This window comes from Carcharodon carcharias, chromosome 2 (genome assembly GCF_017639515.1).
Source record: "Carcharodon carcharias isolate sCarCar2 chromosome 2, sCarCar2.pri, whole genome shotgun sequence".
Classification (NCBI taxonomy): domain Eukaryota; kingdom Metazoa; phylum Chordata; class Chondrichthyes; order Lamniformes; family Lamnidae; genus Carcharodon; species Carcharodon carcharias.
The window spans coordinates 151,242,671-151,260,509 of NC_054468.1; the positions used below are offsets into that span (position 1 = coordinate 151,242,671).

The following is a 17,839-nucleotide window of genomic DNA, read 5'->3' on the forward strand; positions in this document are numbered from 1 at the left end:
AAGGCATAGGGCATTTGTACTAAATCAATACATTGCATTTATTTTTACGAAGGAAGACGTTGCCCAAGTCATAGTGAAAGGTGAGGTAGTTGAGGTGATTAATGGGCTAAAAATTAAAGGGAGGGAAGATGGTGATGTGATGGTAATGTCACTGGACTAGTAATCCAGAGGCCCAGGCAAATTCTCTGGGGACACGGGTTCAAACTCCACCACGGCAGCTGGTGGAATTTGAATTCATAAATAAATCTAATCTAGATAATGATGATCATGAAACCATCATTGATTGTCATAAAAACCCATCTGGTTCACCAATGTCATTTAGGGAAGGAAAGCTACATTTATACCTGGACTGGCCTACATGTAATTCCAGACCCACAGCAATCTGCTGACTCTTAGCTGCCCTCTGAAATAGCTTAGCAAGCAACAAATGCTGGCCTTGCCAATGACACCCACATCCCATGAAAGTGTTTAAAAAAATGAAGAGAAGGTTTTAGAAAGGCTGGCTGAACTTAAAGTTGGTCTGGGTAGGATGCATCTGAGGATGCTGAAAGAATGGTGGAAATTGTGGAGGCACCAGCCATAATCTTTCAATCCATGAGGACCTGAACATTGCATATATTACACTCTTGTTCAAAAAAGGATGTAAGGATAAACACAGCAACTACAGGCAGTTAGTTTAATCGCATGGTGGGAAAGTTTTCAGAAACAATCTTAAGGGATGAAATTAAGTCTCAAATGTGGAATAATTGAGGAAAGCCAGCATGGATTTATTAAGGTACATAGATAGATGTACCTTAATAAATGTACTAAATAGATTGATTTTTTTTTTGATGATGTAATAGAGATGATTGATGAAGGCAACGCAGTTGATGTGCTGTCCATGGACTTCCAAAAGGATTTTGATACAGTACCACATAACAGACTTATCAGTAAAGATGAAAATTGGCTGAGAGACAGGAAACAGAGTAGTGGTAAATGCTTGTTTTTTTTTGAGTGGAGGAAGGTATATAGTGGAGTTCCTCAGGAGTGAGTACAAGGACCACTTTTTCTCTTGATATATGTTAATAACCTAGACTTGGGCATACAACTGAAACAATTTCAAAATTTGCAAATGACACAAAACTTGGAAGTATTGTGAACTGTGAGGATAGTGATAGAGGATATGAATAGGTTGCTGGAATAGTCCGATACATGACAGATGCAATTTAGTGCAGAAAAGTGTGAGCTGATACATTTTCGTAGAAAGAATGAGACAGACAACATAAAATAAAGGGTGAAATTCTAAAAGGGGTAAGGGAACAGAGAAATATGTGCAGCAATCATTGAACCTGGCAGAGTAGGTTGAGAAAGTGAAAAGATAAAAAGGGATACAGGATCCTGGGCTTTAAAAACAGGTTTAGAGTACAAGACCAAGGTGGTTATGATCCACCTTTATAAGACACTGATTTAGCCTCGACTGAGTATTGTATCCAATTCTGGGCATCGCATTTTAGGAAGGATTTAAAGGGTTCAGCAAGGATGCAGAAGAGACTCACAAGAATGGTTCCAGGGATGAGCGACTTAAAGTTACTTGAATATATTGAAGAAGCTGATGTTGTTCCCCTCAGAGAAGAGAAATTCAGACCAAGGGGGGGCTGGACAGAATAGACAGAGTTTAGAAACTGTTCCATTGGTAGAAATGTTGAAACCAGAGGACCCCGATTTAAGCTGATTGGCAAAATGCCTAATGGCGATATGAGGAAAAACTTCTTTACATAGTGAGTGGTGAATGCGCTGTCTGAGAGTGTGGTGGAGACAGATACAATCATGGCTTTGAAGAGGGAATTGGATAAACACCTGAAGAGAGAGAGTTTGCAGGGCTATGGGAAAAAGGCAGCGGAGTGGGACCAGCTGAGTTGATCTTCCAGAGAGTTGGCATGGACGTGACGGGGTGAATTACCTACTTCTGTGCTGTAACTATTCTACAATTGGATTTTTAAAAATTATTTCTTCACTGATGATGTGTGGCTGATATTTGATGCAGTTAATGTAATGTTAAAAGCAGAGGACCATTGATGGAGTTCTATGGTAGATATAGTGGCAGAGAAAGCAGAGGTTGACGCACCTTTTAAGGTGCCATTCGACTAGCTACATAATCACCTCACAGAAATTTATTTATCTTTACTGTGATTCCCAGGCAAGATGGCTGATCTTTAGTGCCTGACTGTGTCATTTATCTTGTCTTTAGCTTGAGGAAGTACTGCTAATTTGTTTTTTCTCTCAACTGTATACAGAGTTTGTGGAAACAAAGTCCCATCTTCACATTAAGGATACATTAAGGATCCATCGTATTGTATGGCACTATCACCATGCTAAATGGGATACATTTCAAACATATCTAGCAACTCAAACCTGCACATCCATGAGGTTCTGCGAGCCATTAGCAGCAGCTGAATTGTATACAACCACAATCTGTAACCTCATGGCCTGGCGTATTCCCTATTCTACCATTACACCCAAGCCAGGGGATGAACCCTGGTTCAAAGCAGAGTACTGGAGGGCATGCCAGGAACAGCACCAGAAATGCCTAAAAATGAGCTGTCAACCTGGTGAAGCTACAATACAGGACTACTTGCATGCCAAGCAGCGAAAGCAGCATCCAATAGACAGAGCTAAGCAACCCCACAATCAAAAGATCAGATCTAAGCTCTGCAGTCCTGCCACATCCAGTCATGAATAGTGGTGAATAATTAAACAACTATTTGGAGGAGCAGGATCCACAAATACCCCCACCCTCAATGATGGGGGACCCCAGCACATCAGTGCAAAAGATAAGGCTGAAGCATTTGCATCAATCTTCAGCTAGAGTGCTGAGTGGATGATCCATCTTGACCTCCATCTGAGGTCCCCAGTATTACAGATGCCAGTCTTCAGTCAATTCAATTCACTCCGCATGATATCAAGAAATGGCTGAAGACACTGGATACTGTAAAGGCTATGGGCCCTGACAACATTCCAGCAATAGCACTGAAGACTTGTGCTCCAGAACTAGCTGTGGCCTTAGCCAAGCTGTTCTGGTACTGCTGCAACACTGGCATCCAGCTGACTATGTGGAAAGCTGCCCAGATATGTCCTGTCCACAGAAGCAAGACAAATCCAACCCAGCTAATTACTGCCTTATCAATCTACTGTCGATTATCAGCAAAGTGATGGAAGGGGTCATCAATAGTATTATCAAGCGGTACTTACTCCCATAACCTATTTACTGACACTCAGTTTGGGTTCCATCCATTACAGCCTTACAGTCTAAACATGGACAAAAGAGCAAAATTCAAGAGGTGAGGTGAGAGTGATTGCCCTTGACATCAAGGCAGCATTTGACCGAGTGTGGCATCAAGGAGCCCAAGCAAAACTGGAGTCAAAGCGAATCGGGTGAAAAAAACTCTCCACTGTTTAGAGTCATATCTAGCACAAAGGAAGATGTTGTGGTTAAAAGCAAAATACTGTGGATGCTGGAAATCTGAAATAAAAACAGAAAATGCCGAAAAAACTCAGCAGGCCTGACAGCATCTATGAAGAGGGAAGCAGAGTTAACATTTTGAGTCCGCATGACACTTTTACAGAGCTGATGCTTGTGGTTATGGTTGTTGGAAGTCAATCATCTTAGTCCCAGGACATCATTGCAAGAGTTTCTCAAGGTGGTGTCCTAGGCCCAACCATCTTCAGCTGCTTCATCAATGACCTTCCTTTCGCCAGAAGGTCAGAAGTTGGGTGTTCGCTGATGATTGCGCAATGTTCAGCACCATTCCTATCTCCTCAGCGACTGAAGCAGTCCGTGCCATATGCAGCAGGATCTGGACAACATTCAGGCTTGGGCTGAAAAATGGCAATTACCATCTCAAACGAGAGAATCCCCTTGACATTCAATGGCAATATCATTGCTGAATCACCCCACAATCAACATTCTGAGGGTTACCATTGACTAGAAACTGAACTGGACCAGCCAAATAAAATACTGTGGCTCCAAGAGCAGGTCAGAGGCTGGGCATTATGTGGTGACTAAATCACCTCCTGACTACCCAAAGCCTGAACATCATCTACAAGGCATAAGTCATGAGTCTGATGGTATATTCTCAATTTGCCTGGATGAGTGGAGCTCCAACAACACTCAAGCAGCTTGACACCTTCAAGGACAAAGCAGCCCGCTTGATTGGCATCTATCCACCACCTTCATTTTCCACTCCTTCCACCACAAGTGGCAGCAGTGTGCACCATTTACCAGATGCACTTCAGCAATCCACCAAGGCTCCTTCGACAGCATCTTCCAAACCCGCAACCTATACTATCTAAAAGGACAAGGGTAGCAGATGCATGGGAACACCACTGCCTGCATGTTCCCCTCTAAGCCCCACACCATCCTGACTTGGAAATATATTGCTGTTCCTTCACTGTCGCTGGGTCAAAACCCTGGAACTCCCTCCTTAACAGCTCTGTGGGTAGAGCTACACCACCTGGACTGCTGCGTTTCAAAAAGGCAGCTCACCACCATCTTCTCAAGGGTAAATCAAGATGGGCAATAAATGCTGACCTATCCAGTGATGCTCACATCCCACGAAGGAATGAAAAAAAAGTGGTCCAGAGTTTTGCTTCCGGGTCAGGTACACAGAGTTGGGGGAATTCCCGATTCTGCAAACCTGACCTTTAAAAATGGCGACCCACAGCTCAGTCTTTTGTTCTGGTGAGGAGGTTGGACTAGAAGTCGGACCTGCTGCCCTGGAATGAGGGCAGAGACTGCTGGGTGTGGAAGTGGGCTGAGTGGAAAACCTGTCTCTGCGCTGCAGCACTTTGTTGAATTTAATTTAAAAAGTGGTTAAAAGAAAAATACAGCCCTCACCCCACCACACCCCCCACCCACTCCCCCTTAGCTGCACAATCCCCCTATGCCAACCCATGCCCCTCTACCCACCCTCCATGGCTTTTCGCACCCCCTTTTCCCCCCACATCTCCATAGCTTTTTATAGCTCCGGTGCCAATTTAGTGCCAACTCATGCCATCCCATGCCTCCTACCCACCGCCCTTTCTCCTTACCCCCTCCATGTTAACTCACCTAGTATCCTTTGACAGTTATTTAACAAGCTTTGACAGTTCATTGACAGCTTTGGAAGTTCCAATGTGTTTTGGTGATTATTTGACAACTTGACAATTCTTTGACAGCTTATACAGTTTCAATCAGTTTATGCTTTTATATGCACAATCGTGTTTACTTTCAACAATCCTGAAGGTGCCCTACCTCACCCAAAGAGTGCCTTACCTTTCCCAAAGATGTCCTGGGACAAGATACAGAGGGATACTTTACCGCTCCAAAGGTCCTGACTATCCAAACAAATCCACCAAGTTCAGACTAGGCCTTATCTGGCCTAATCTGCACATGCTGGGTTCCACATTCCTGGGGCGGGATTTTCCCATCCAGACTTAGTGCGGTGGCAGGCAGGAAAAGCGGCATTTTCCCCACTGGCCGCAAGGGCGCCCAATTGTCTGCTACTTGCCTCATTAAATATGTATCAACAGGAAACTCACCTATTGGCAAGCAGCCTCTGATTCAGCCACCCTGCCGTGACCTCAGCAGATCATCACACCATATTTAAACCGCACCCACATACAGCTTTCTCAGTGTCTGCATCCCAGGACTGCTTCGAGCAAAAGATGACCCCCAAACCAAAAAAAATCCGTAATGCCCAAGTTTAGTGACTCCTCGCTGGGTCACCTTCTAGATGCCATCAAGGATCGACAGGAGGTGCTCCTCCCCCGTGATGGTAGAAAGAAGTCCACAACATCATAACTGTGGCTTGGGAGAAGGTGGCCACAGCAATGAGTGCCAACTCCGCACAGAGATCAGCCATCCAATGCAGGAAGAGAATGAATGATCTCATCCATTCTGTCAGGTTAAGTCAATCATCTCATCACTCACAACTCATTCTCATAAGCTCCTCACACATTCACAGGATGACACTCCATAGGGATCTCTCATACTGCTAGCTCAAGGGACCTCACTACCTCACACACATCTTCACCTCTCCATCTAGGCACATATCCTATGTACGTCGAGTCCTCAACCTGTGCATGGCCCCACTCAGCACCCACACAAGGAAAACATCCTTATCATTTTCCTTGGCAAGAGTTCCACTCACAGTCTCTCCATCTGTCTTTATGTAGGACAAGCTCGTGCACAATAAAAGGGAGAGTTCCCAGACTGTTGGGTGGATGCCTGAGCTGAAGATTCTCACTCCCTATGAGGAGCATGCTGTTGAGCTAGCTGGCGAGGACTGGGGCCATGCCTGTGGCAACGGTGAGTTCGGCGGCACAGACTCAAGTGAGGACCCTGCACCAGCTGATCCTTCAGACACCGATACTGAGATTGTATTGTCATTTTTTGAGTTGGTTGCCATGCACTAATTATGTCTATTCTCTTTCATAGACACCTCCACCAAGCATCCCAGGGACACCAGGAGCCAGCCCCTCTTCTGCAGCCCCCTCAACACCTCGGATGAGGATCCTAAGAACACCACTATTGAAGACCCATCACAGCGCTCACACACACCCTCCACCAGTGCAGAGACATGCACCTCAGTGGGACCTAGATCTAGAGCAGGCTCAGTGTCACAATCTGTTAAGCACAGCACAGAATCTGGTCCACAGCAGGCAGAGGCAGGGACATCCAACGTCACCGACACTCAGAGGACTGCTGGAGGCCAGGATTCTGCTGAGTCCCAGTCAGATGACTAGCCTGTAGACTCGGTCATAAGTCAGATGTTGGAGCAGCAGCAACAGACATGGGAATTTCAAGCAGAGTTACCAGCTGCATTCCACAGATTGCAACGTATGATGGAGGAGTCCATTTGCATTCAGTCTGAGGTAATAGCGCCAAAATGCCAGCACACAGAGGTGAACACTGGTAGGATGGCAGCTGTCATGGAGACTTTGGCCCAGGACGTAGCTTCTGCATTGCGCCAGGAGCTGCACTCCATTGCTGTAGGCATTGGTGGCATTCATCAGTGGCTACGTGAGAGGGGCCAGGGCACCTTGATCTCACTCCAGCTGCCCCTTCTCCTCTAGGAGTTAGCCTGGGGGCCTCGGGCACCCATAGGGAGGAAGACCAGCAGCTAGACACCACGGGGCCATCCAGCAGTAATTCCAGGAGTGTCCATCCAATCCCAATCCCCTCTGCCTGTGACCCCATCGTTTCCAGCTCCACAGATCAAGGAGGATGCACCTGCCTCACAGCAGGAGAACCGAAGAGACCCTGTTGGACTTGGCCCACCAAATTCATCACAGACAACAGGGTGTAGAAGTCAGCAGGCTGCCTCCACCTCCAATGTGGATGTCAGGGATGCACCAAGACATGGTGGTAGGGATAGGAAGATCAAGAAAGACTAGGAGCACAATGGTAGCACAGGTGTTCACCACATGTATATACTTTGCATCAATGTTATTAAAACTACATCCATTCCACATCTCCTCTTGTGGATGACTTCTCTGTATGCTGAGTTGCTTGTGCTGATCAAAGTGTTTGTCTCTTCTCAGTTCATTGCTGACATCAGTGATGTCTCACCCTCAATGTCAAAAGTGCTTGTACCAAACATCTCATCGACATCCATTGCAGGTTCAAATGATGTTCATTCTTGGCTGTGTAAGATGAAGGGTCATGTAGCTCATCTGCATTCTGGAAAGGTGAAGGCATTGTGTAGAAGGAGAGATGGAAAAACTTTGTCAATAGTAGCTAGATAAATACAAGTTATTACAAAATCATATTCCCAAATTCCTTAATCTTTAACTTGCTTTATCAAAATATTTTTTATTTAATCTTCATTTATTTTGGAGACAGATGGGGAGCATTCTTTTACACGTGCACATACTTTTTGTCATTTGGTAGTATAGAACTTGAGTATTGCTGAAAAAAGAACATTTGTGTTGAAACTTTTTGTCTTGCACTCACCAAGGCAGTTCACAAAAATACTAAATGTAACCAACTACAATTTATACTGTATGAGAAGAGAATGCTGATTGGTTGGCAAGTGTATGGTGATTGGTAGAGGTGTTGCCATGGAATATGCACAAGTTGATGGTGACTGACAGTTAAATGCCAAGCATTGCTTGAAAGTTGAACCCGGCAGCTTGACTCTGATTGGTCAAGGCATTGCTGCAAGGAATGAATCAGCGAATGGCTGTCACTTATTTCGTATGGCTGAAACAGGTGCAATGTGCGTACACATTCTTTCTGTCTGCAAAGAACAGGACCCTGTGTATTAATGTATGTAGCTTCCAGTGCACGGAAATGTACCACACTGCGAGCTCAACTAACAACTTAAATTGGTTGTCAGTGTAATTCTTAGCTCACTGAGGATTATTTAGCAAACATTGTCAAATCATGGAATCACATCTAATGTTGGACACTGTTTTGAGTTGTACAAGCACGAGCTGGTTAGATATGGTCCGTACCTTGCCCGTTGCAAACAGCAGAAGGGACATGCTGTTTGATTGAATCCGCCAGTCTTTGGGATGCATGGCTTACAAACCTAGCATCACAATGGCACTGAAATTCATACATCACTTTACTCATTTGTGTGATAGGCAGAATGCCTTTTTGGCTTGATGGCAGCATCCTGATAGTGACGAATAACACTCTAATCTTTTGTGTTTCAGGGAGCCTTGTAGTGTTTTGCGGGGAACAGGCTTCATCTATTGCTCAAATTTTTGAGATATCATGCCCTTCCAGGGTAACCTGAGGAAGATTGGGCACATTTCAGGGCCAAAAGTGAAGGCCTTAGGCCCGTTTATGAGTTTGTGTGATATGCAGCGCGAAATGATCTGATCAGGGTAGCCATTATCCTGCAGGGTGCCTTTGATGCGCCTTATTTCAGCATCAAGCTTACATGGTGAGCAAATGGCTCAGGCCCTATTTACAAAGTTGCTGATAAGGCCAATCTTTACCAGTCACAGTCTACTTGCCAACCAATCAACACTGTCTTCTCATACAGTGTAAGCTGTTGTTCCCTTTACAATTGGTATGCTTCCAAATTGTCCTGATAAGCTTGTTATAGACAAAGAAATAGACAAGTTGCAAAAAATTATTTTGGATTGGGAGAGAGCGGATTATAGTAAAATAAGGCAGGATCTGGCCAAGGTAGACAGGGAACAAAAACAAAAGTACCTGGAAAAACTCAGCAGGTCTGACAGCATCTGCGGAGAGGAATACAGTTAATGTTTTGAGTCCATATGACTCTTCAACAGAACTAAGGAAAAATAGAAAAGAGGTGAAATATAAGCTGGTTTAAGGGGGGTTAGGACAGGTAGAGCTGGGTAGAGGGCCAGTGATAGGTGGAGATTGCCAAAAGAACAAAGGACATAGACAAAAGGACAAAGAGGTGTTGATGGTGGTGATATTAGCTAAGAAATGTGCTAATAGGTGACATTAAGGGTAGAAAGCAGCATGAGCAAGGTACAGATAGCTCTAGTGGGGGTGGGGTGGGGTGAAGGAATCGAAATAGGCTAAAAGGTAGAGATAAAACAATGGATGGAAATACATTTAAAAATAATGGAAATAGGTGGGAAAAGAAAAATATATATAAATTATTGGAAAAGGAGGGATCAGAAAGGGAGTGGGGATGGAGGAGAGAGTTCATGATCTAAAGTTGTTGAACTCAATATTCAGTCCGGAAGGCTGTAAAGTGCCTAGTCGGAAGATGAGGTGCTGTTCCTCTAGTTTGCGTTGAGCTTCACTGGAACATTGCAGCAAGCCAAGGAAGGACATGTGGGCATGAGAGCAGGGTGGTGTATTGAAATGGCAAGTGACAGGGAGGTCTGAGTCATGCTTGCAGACAGACCGAAGGTGTTCCGCAAAGCGGTCACCCAGTCTGCGTTTGGTCTCTCCAATGTAGAGGGGCAGGTGTTGCACCTTCTGTGGTTGCATGGGAAGGTGCCATGGGAGGGGGTTGAGGTGTAGGGGGTGATGGAGGAGTGGACCAGGGTGTCTCGGAGGGAACGAACCCTGCGGAATGCCGCCAAGGGGGGTGAAGGGAAGATGTGTTTGGTGGGGCATCATGCTGGAGTTGGCGGAAATGGCGGAGGATAATCCTTTGAATACGGAGGCTGGTGGGGTAATAAGTGAGGACAAGGGGGACCCTACCATCTTTCTGGGAGGAAGAGGAAGGTGTGAGGGTGGATGCATGGGAGATGGGTCGGACATGGTTGAGGGCCCTGTCAACCACCGTGGGTGGAAAATCTCGGTTAAGGAAGAAGGAAGACATATCAGAGGAACTGTTTTGAAAGTGGCATCATCAGAACAGATGCAACGGAGGCGAAGGAACTGAGAGAATGGGATGGAGTCCTTACAGGAAGCAGGGTGTGAGGAGCTGTAGTCAAGGTAGCTGTGGGAGTCGGTAAGCTTGTAATGAATATTGGTGGACAGTCTATCACCAGAAATTCAGACAGAGAGGTCAAGGAAGGGAAGTGTCAGAGATGAACCATGTGAAAATGATGGAGGAGTGGAAATTGGAAGCAAAATTAATACATTTTTCCAGTTCCAGACGAGAGTATGAAGCAGCACCGAAGCAGTCATCGATGTACCGAAGAAAGAGTTGTGGGAGGAGGCGGGAGTAGGACTGGAACAAGGAATGTTCCACATACCTCATAAAGAGACAGGCATAACTGGAGCCCATGCGGGTACCCATAGCCACCTTTTATTTAGAGGAAATGAGAGGAGTTTAAGGAGAAATTGTTCAGTGAGAGAACAAGTTCAGCCAGACGGAGGAGAGTAGTGGTGGATGGGAACAGCTACTTGTGGGGAAATCTACAGAAGAGCAGTGCGGGGGGCATTCAAAAAGGAAATGGGGAGGGTACAAGCTCAACATGTTCCTTCTAGGGTGATAAGAAGGAGTAACAAGCCCAGATAACCATGGATGACCAGAGATATTCAGGATATGATGAAAAGGAAAAGAGAGGCTTTTAGCAGGTACAAGGGAAGCAAATCAGCGGAGGCATTAGTGAAGTACAGAAAGTGCAGGGTGGAGCTTAAGAAAGCAATTAGGAGAGTAAAGAGAGAATATGAGAAAGCTCTGGCTGGTAAAAGTAGGGAAAATCCCAAGATATTCTATAAGTATATCATTGGGAAGAGAATAACCAGGGAAAGAGTAGGGCCCATAAGGGAGCAAGTGGGCAATCTATGGGTGGAGCCAGAGGACATCAGTAGAGTGTTGAACGAATACTTCACATCTGTCTTCACCCAAGAGAATGAGGATGAAGGTATGGAACTCGGGGAGATAGACTGCGAGGTTCTTGAGCAAATTGACATAGGGAGTGACAAGGTGTTGGCAGGCTTAAAAGTGGACCAATCTTCAGGTTAGAATGATTTGTGTCCCAGACTGCTGAGGAAGTCAAGGGAGGAGATCGCAGGGGCTCTGACCCAAATTTTTAATTCCTCTCTGGCCATGGGGGAGGTGCCAGAGGACTGGCGAACAGCTAATGTAACCACCGCTATTTAAGATGGGTTGTAGCGATAAGCCAGGGAATTGCAGGCCAGTAAGTCATACGTCAGTGGTAGGGAAACTATTGGAGAAAATTCTGAAGGAGAGAATCTATCTCCACTTGGAGAGGCAAGGTTTGATCAGGGATAGTTAGCATGGCTTTGTCAGAGGGAGGTCATGCCTAACAAATTTGATTGAATTTTTTGAGGAGGTGATCAGGTGTGTAGATGGGGGTGGTGCAGTTGATGTAGTTTATATGGATTTAAGCTAAGCCTTTGACAAGGTCCCACATGGGAGACTTATAAAGAAGGCAAATGCATATTGGGATACAGGGTAATTTGATAAGGTAGATTCAAAATGAGCTTAGTTGTAGGAGACAGAGGGTGATGACAGAAGGATGCTTTAGTGACTGGAAGCCAGTGTACCACAGCGATCTGTGCTGGTTCCCGTTACTCGTCATTTATATAAGCGAAATAGATGACTATGTAGGAGGTAGGATTAGTAAGTTTGCGGATGACACAAAGATTGTCCGGGTGGTTAACAGTGAGGTTGAGTGTCTTGGGCTACAGGATGGTCAAATGGGCAGATAAGTGGCAGATGGAATTTAACCCTGAAAAGTATGAGGTGATACAGTTTGGAAGGAGTAATTTTACAAGGAAGTATTCGATGAACGGCATGACATTAGGAAGTTCTGAGGAACAAACGGACCTTGGCATGTGTGTCCATAGATCTCTGAAGTCGGAGAGGCATGTTAGTGGGGTGGTGTAAAAGGCATATGGGACACTTGCCTTTGTCAATTGAGGCATAGATTACAAAAGTAGGGAGGTCATGTTGGAGTTGTATAAAACCTTGGTGAGGCCACAGCTGGAGTACTGTGTGCAGTTCTGGTTGCCACATTATTGGAAGGATGTGATTGCACTGGAGGGGGTGCAGAGGAGATTCACCAGGATGTTGCGTGGGATGAAACATTTAAGTTATGAAGAGAGGTTGGATAGACTTGGGTTGTTTTCATTGGAGCAGAGAAGACTGAGGAACGACCTGATCGAGGTGTACAAGATTATGAGGTGTATGGATAGGGTGGATAGCGAGCAGCTGTTCCCCTTAGTTGAAGGGTCAGTCACGAGGGGACACAAGTTCGAGGTGAGGGGCTGGAGGTTTAGGGTGGATGTGAGGAAAAACTTTTTTACCCAGAGGGTGGTGACAGTCTGGAATGCGCTGCCTGGGAGGGTGGTGGAGGTGGTTTGCCTCACATTCTTTGAAAAGTACCTGGATGAGCACTTGGCACGTCATAACATTCAAGTCTATGGGCCAGGTGCTGGTAATTGGTAGGTCAGGTGTTTCTCACGTGTCAGTGCAGACTTATTGGGCCGAAGGGCCTCTTCTGCACTGTGCGATTCTGAGAGTGCAAGAAGAAAAGCTTTGACAAAAATGTCTATTTTTTTCAGCAATACACATACTTTTGCACATTTTCTGCTCACAGTGCTGTGTTCTGCACCTCCAAAACCACTTGATAAAGTTTTTCCATTATTGTGTTTAACTGTAATAATGAAAGTGTTTTTTACATATTTACCTGTCCTGTTGAGGTACAACTGGGCTTTTAGAAATGTGATGTGAAGTGGGTGTGTTCCTCCATGTCAAGGCTATGCACACTTATGTTGCCTGTGGCATTGGCAAGTGTAGCTTTACTTTGTTTTCCTGCTGGTACATCTAACTGCTGCAAACCTTTTACAGAAACTGAAAATTTTACCATTTGTGGGGAACCCAAAGGGGACATAGTCTCCACTCAGTTTCTGATCTTACCTATGCCATACAAGGGTAATGCCAAGCAGGAACAAAGGAAATTTGGTGAGAAGGTCAGCAGTCCAGCTTCTTGAGATGCATGACAAAATGTACTCGCGTAGAAGATCACCTTTATTTTCTTATTTAAGTGATACAAAATGCTTCATGGTACAAGAGCAATTCTTAAGTATGTACAAAGATACAGGATTAATTTTAAAAAACTACATTGTATTAGAAGAAGAATGCTATGGCATTTAAGAATGTGTAGAGGATCTGAATCCTGTTATCAAACCTTTTGTGTTGCAGGGAGGCTTGTGGTGTTTTGGGGGAAATGGTCTTCCTTACGCTCAGAGTCTAAGCTCTGTTCCATCTGAGAAGGTTGAATCATTTTGTCTGCAAGCCCTTGCTAAACATTCTAAGGTAAAATTTTATTTTTTCCTGAAAGCTCTGAACCCAATTATTCTGTTTTCTCTCAAGGAGGTAAAAATAAAAACTTCTCTTTCTATGTTTTATGATCTTGGTAAGTAACGAGTGAACATTCCACTTACTAAATTATGTGTTATCAAGCAATATTTTGATGATTAATAAATAAGAATGGAAGAACAAGAAAAGCTATCTAGCCACGCAATTTGTTCTATCATTTGAATCTCTTTTGAGAGCCTGGATTGATTTCATACTAATGCTGAATAGTTCACAAGTACAATTGAACAAGTGCAGTGGGCTTCATTTAAGTTAATGTTAATCACAGAATCTTTACAGTGCAGAAGGAGGCAATTTGGCCTATTGAGACTGCACTGGCTCTCTAAAAGAGCATTTTACCTAGTCCCGCTCCTCTGCTTCATCCCTGTATCCTTGCACCTTTTTTTCAGATAGCAATCCAATTTCCTTTTGAATACCTTGATCAAAGCTGCCTTCACCACCCTCTCAGGAAGTTTGATAAATTTTTTCCTCAAATCATTATTACTCCTTTTTCCAATGAATGATTATCATTTTAAAAATATAGTGGTTACTTTTTTTCCCTTTCCCTCCATCTGCCCTGAAGGCTGGGATACAGTCCTTGTTTGACAGTTGTCCTTTGGTACTTTATCAAAGTGACCATTATTCACATGCGAGCCTTGACAGTGGATGTCAGCAAGCTATTGTGTCATGGGATCAGCACAACGAAGCCTGCACCTGTCATCTGACGTTCACACAATCACACCTCCAGCAAATGTCACTGGATAGTCAATCGAAGCAAGTTTTAGGATAATTATAAAAACCTAACCATGATCCTGGCTGCATTTAACTAATTTAGCCAAGTCTGGAGATTGCACCTGGGACTTCCTGGTCTGTAAGGCTTACCTCCTCATCAGATACACTCACTAAACCATCAGGAGAACTAGTAAAGAGTATTTCTGTTTGATTGATAGAAAATAGATTTGGATAATGCACACTTGCATCCTGTTTATAATCTGCTCTAAACAGATTCTTCAATTTTTCTTAGACACACCTTATTTTGTCACTGATTGAAATGTGGATGAATGTGTGGCCGGAGACAGTCTGCAAAAAGGGAGGGCTTTAGATGCCTGGAACATTGGGACTAATCCTGGGAGAGATGGGACCAGATGGGTTGCATCTGAACAGAGACAGGGCCAATTGCTATTTAGGAAAGGTTTAACCTAGCTGGCAGGGATGTGGGAATCAAGAGGTAATATTAGGGAGGAACACCAAGGTTCACAGAGATTTTGGAAGAGACAAATATCACTTGAGTAGGAAATAGTAAGGTGGGGTCAGAATAAGACGGAACTTAATAAAGCCTAAATAAAGCGTAAATGCGCAGAGCATGGTATGTAAGGCTGGTGAGCTGCAGGCTGGATAACCACGTGGAAATATGGAAGGATTTTACAGCAGGCATATTTGCAGGCAGGGGCAGCACGTAAAATAGAACAGGTGGTTAGCCCACCTTCCCACCCACAGCCCAGCTGTCCCCCATAATACAGTGGGCGGGTAAGGCATCTGCCAGCCCACCCACCCTTAGACCTATTAAGGCCCTAAGCCCAATTAATGGTCAGATAAGGACCTGTTTCAGCCACTGTCACAATGATATGTGCAGTTGAGGAAGGTGGAACAAAGGAGGCTAGCCCACTTTTTCATCAACTTTGGCTTAAAGGGGCAAAGAAAGAAGGGGGAATTCCACGTTTGGGGGGTGCCCTGTGACCATCAGGGACACTCTCCCTCCTGCTCACCGCAACCCCAATCCCAAGATGGTACCCTTGGTACCCCTCTGTTGTGCCTCCCCCATAAGCCTCAGAATCCTCCCCCGCTCCCCAACTTTCCCCAGCATCCCCAGTCCTTTCGGGACCAAAAACTCCAAACTCACCTTTAGTCCGGCATCCATTTTCCTTCTCCTCAGGACCTTTGCAGTCCCAGCAACAGCCGCTACTGAGTTCTGGCGCTGCTGGGACTACTCAGCTGCCAACCAGTCAGATTCGCCGGCAGCTCTCAAGGACAGGACTTCCGTTCCATGAGGGGCAGAAGTCCCACTCTCAGCTTGTTAAGGCTGCCCCCAGCGTATTATCGCTGCAGGACAACCTCTTGTAAGATTTTTCTACTGAGGGAGTGGAGTGGCGAGCAATACACGACCTACAACACTCCCCTGCCCTGCCCATAAAATCCAGCCCAAGATTTTGTGATGATAATGGGGATCTGGCTCAAATAAGGGCAGGTCTAGGAACTAAATATTCCTGATACAAAGTGTTCAGGAAAGATAGAGAATGAAATGAGAAAGGGTGGCAGCATTGATTAAGGAGGACATTGTAGTACTGGAGAGGGAGCATATCATATAGGGGTGAAGAACAGAATCTATTTAGCTAGAGGTAAGAAACAGAAAAGGTACCATTACATTGCTGCGGAAAAGATGTAGAGAAACAAGGAAATTAGAGAGAAGTCCAAGAATTATAGAGTTGTTATAATGAGGGACTTTACTTATCCTAGTAGTGATAAGGCAGAGGTCATGGTACATGTTGGTACCAATGACATTGGTAGAAAGAGGGATGAGGTCTTACATCAAGAATTCATGGAGTTAGACAGTAGACTGAAAAGCAGGATCTCTTGGGATGTAATCTCTGGAATACTCCTAGTGCCATGTGCTACCGAGCACAGAAATAGGAGAATAGCGCAGGTGAATACGTGGCTTAAGAGTTGGTGCAGGAGGGAGGGTTTTAGATTCCTGGATCACTGGGACCATTTCTGGGGAAGGTAGGACCCGTACAAGTGGGACGGTCTACATCTGAACCAGAGCGGGACTAACATCCTTGCAGGCGGGTTTGCTAGTGCTGTTGGGAGGAGTTTAAACTAATTCAGCAGGGGGAGGGGACACAGAATGTTAGCAGAATAGGGACACGTCATAATACAGTAAAACAATCAAGTCAGAGGGAGTACAGCTGCATTAAGTCTCAAGGGAGTAAGGCAAGGCTGAATGGCCTCTACGTTAATGCCAGGAGTATTACAGGTAAAACAGATGAGTTAAGGGTGAGGATTGACACGTGGAATTGTTATACAGTAGCCGTCACAAAGACGTGGTTAAGGGAGGGGCAGGATTGGCAGCTCAACATTCCAGGATACAGAATCTTCAGGCGAGACAGGGGAGGGGGTAAAAGGGGAGGAGTCATTGCATTATTAGTTAAGGAGTCAGTTACTGCAGTAAGGAGAGATGATATCTTGGAGGGGGCATTGAATTAAGCTTTTTGGGTAGAACTTAGGAATAAAAAAGGGGCAACCACATTGTTAGGTGTTTATTATAGACCCCCAGATAGTCAGCGGGAAATTGAGGAGCAAATATGTGCACAATTTGTGGAGGTGTGTAAAAACAATAACAACAGGGTGATATTAGGTGACTTCAATTTTCCCAACATTAATTGGGATAGACATAGTGTTAAGGGCGTGGATGGAGCGGATTTCTTGAAATGTGTACAGGAGAACTTTTTAGATCAACATGGAAAGTGTCCAACAAGGCACGGCGCAGTGCTGGACCTAATTCTGGGGAATGAAGCTGGACAGGTGGCTGAGGTGGTGGTGGGGGAGCATTTTAGTGATAGCGACCATAACATAGTACAATTTAAGCTTGTTATGGACAAAGAAATAGACAAGTTACAAAAAAATGTTTTGGATTGGGGGAGAGTGGATTTCAGTAAAATAAAGGAGGATCTGGCCAAGGTAGACTGGGAACAGCTATTTGTGGGGAAATCTACAGAGGAGCAGTGGGGGGTGTTCAAAAAGGAAATGGGGAGGGTACAGGCTCAACATGTTCCCTCTAGGGTGATAGGAAGGAGTAACAAGCCCAGAGAACCATGGATAACCAGAGATATTCAGGATATGATGAAAAGGAAAAGAGAGGCTTTTAGCAGGTACAAGGGAAGCAAATCAGCAGAGGCATTGGTGGAGGACAGAAAGTTCAATGTGGAGCTTAAGAAAGCAATTTGGGAGAGCAAAGAGGGGATATGAGAAAGCTCTGGCTGGTAAAAGTAGGGAAAATCCCAAGATATTCTATAAGTATATCAATGGGAAGAGAATAACCAGGGAAA

General features: G+C 44.8%; 1 protein-coding gene across 8 annotated transcripts in view; it reads left to right on the forward strand.

The window, feature by feature from the left end:
* Positions 1-17,839, forward strand: part of serac1 (serine active site containing 1) — a 435,627-nt gene that overhangs the window by 300,985 nt on the left and 116,803 nt on the right. For 7 of the 8 annotated variants that reach the window (XR_005942391.1, XM_041182871.1, XM_041182869.1 and 4 more), the window contains one exon: positions 13,584-13,697. Coding sequence is in view for 7 of the 8 variants with exons in the window: in XM_041182871.1 (XP_041038805.1) it covers positions 13,584-13,697 (114 nt within the window). In the remaining variant the exon portion in view is untranslated. Of the gene's footprint in view, positions 1-7,129; positions 7,433-7,560; positions 7,708-13,583; positions 13,698-17,839 lie in introns of those variants that run through there. The other variant, XM_041182876.1, reaches the window with a different exon arrangement.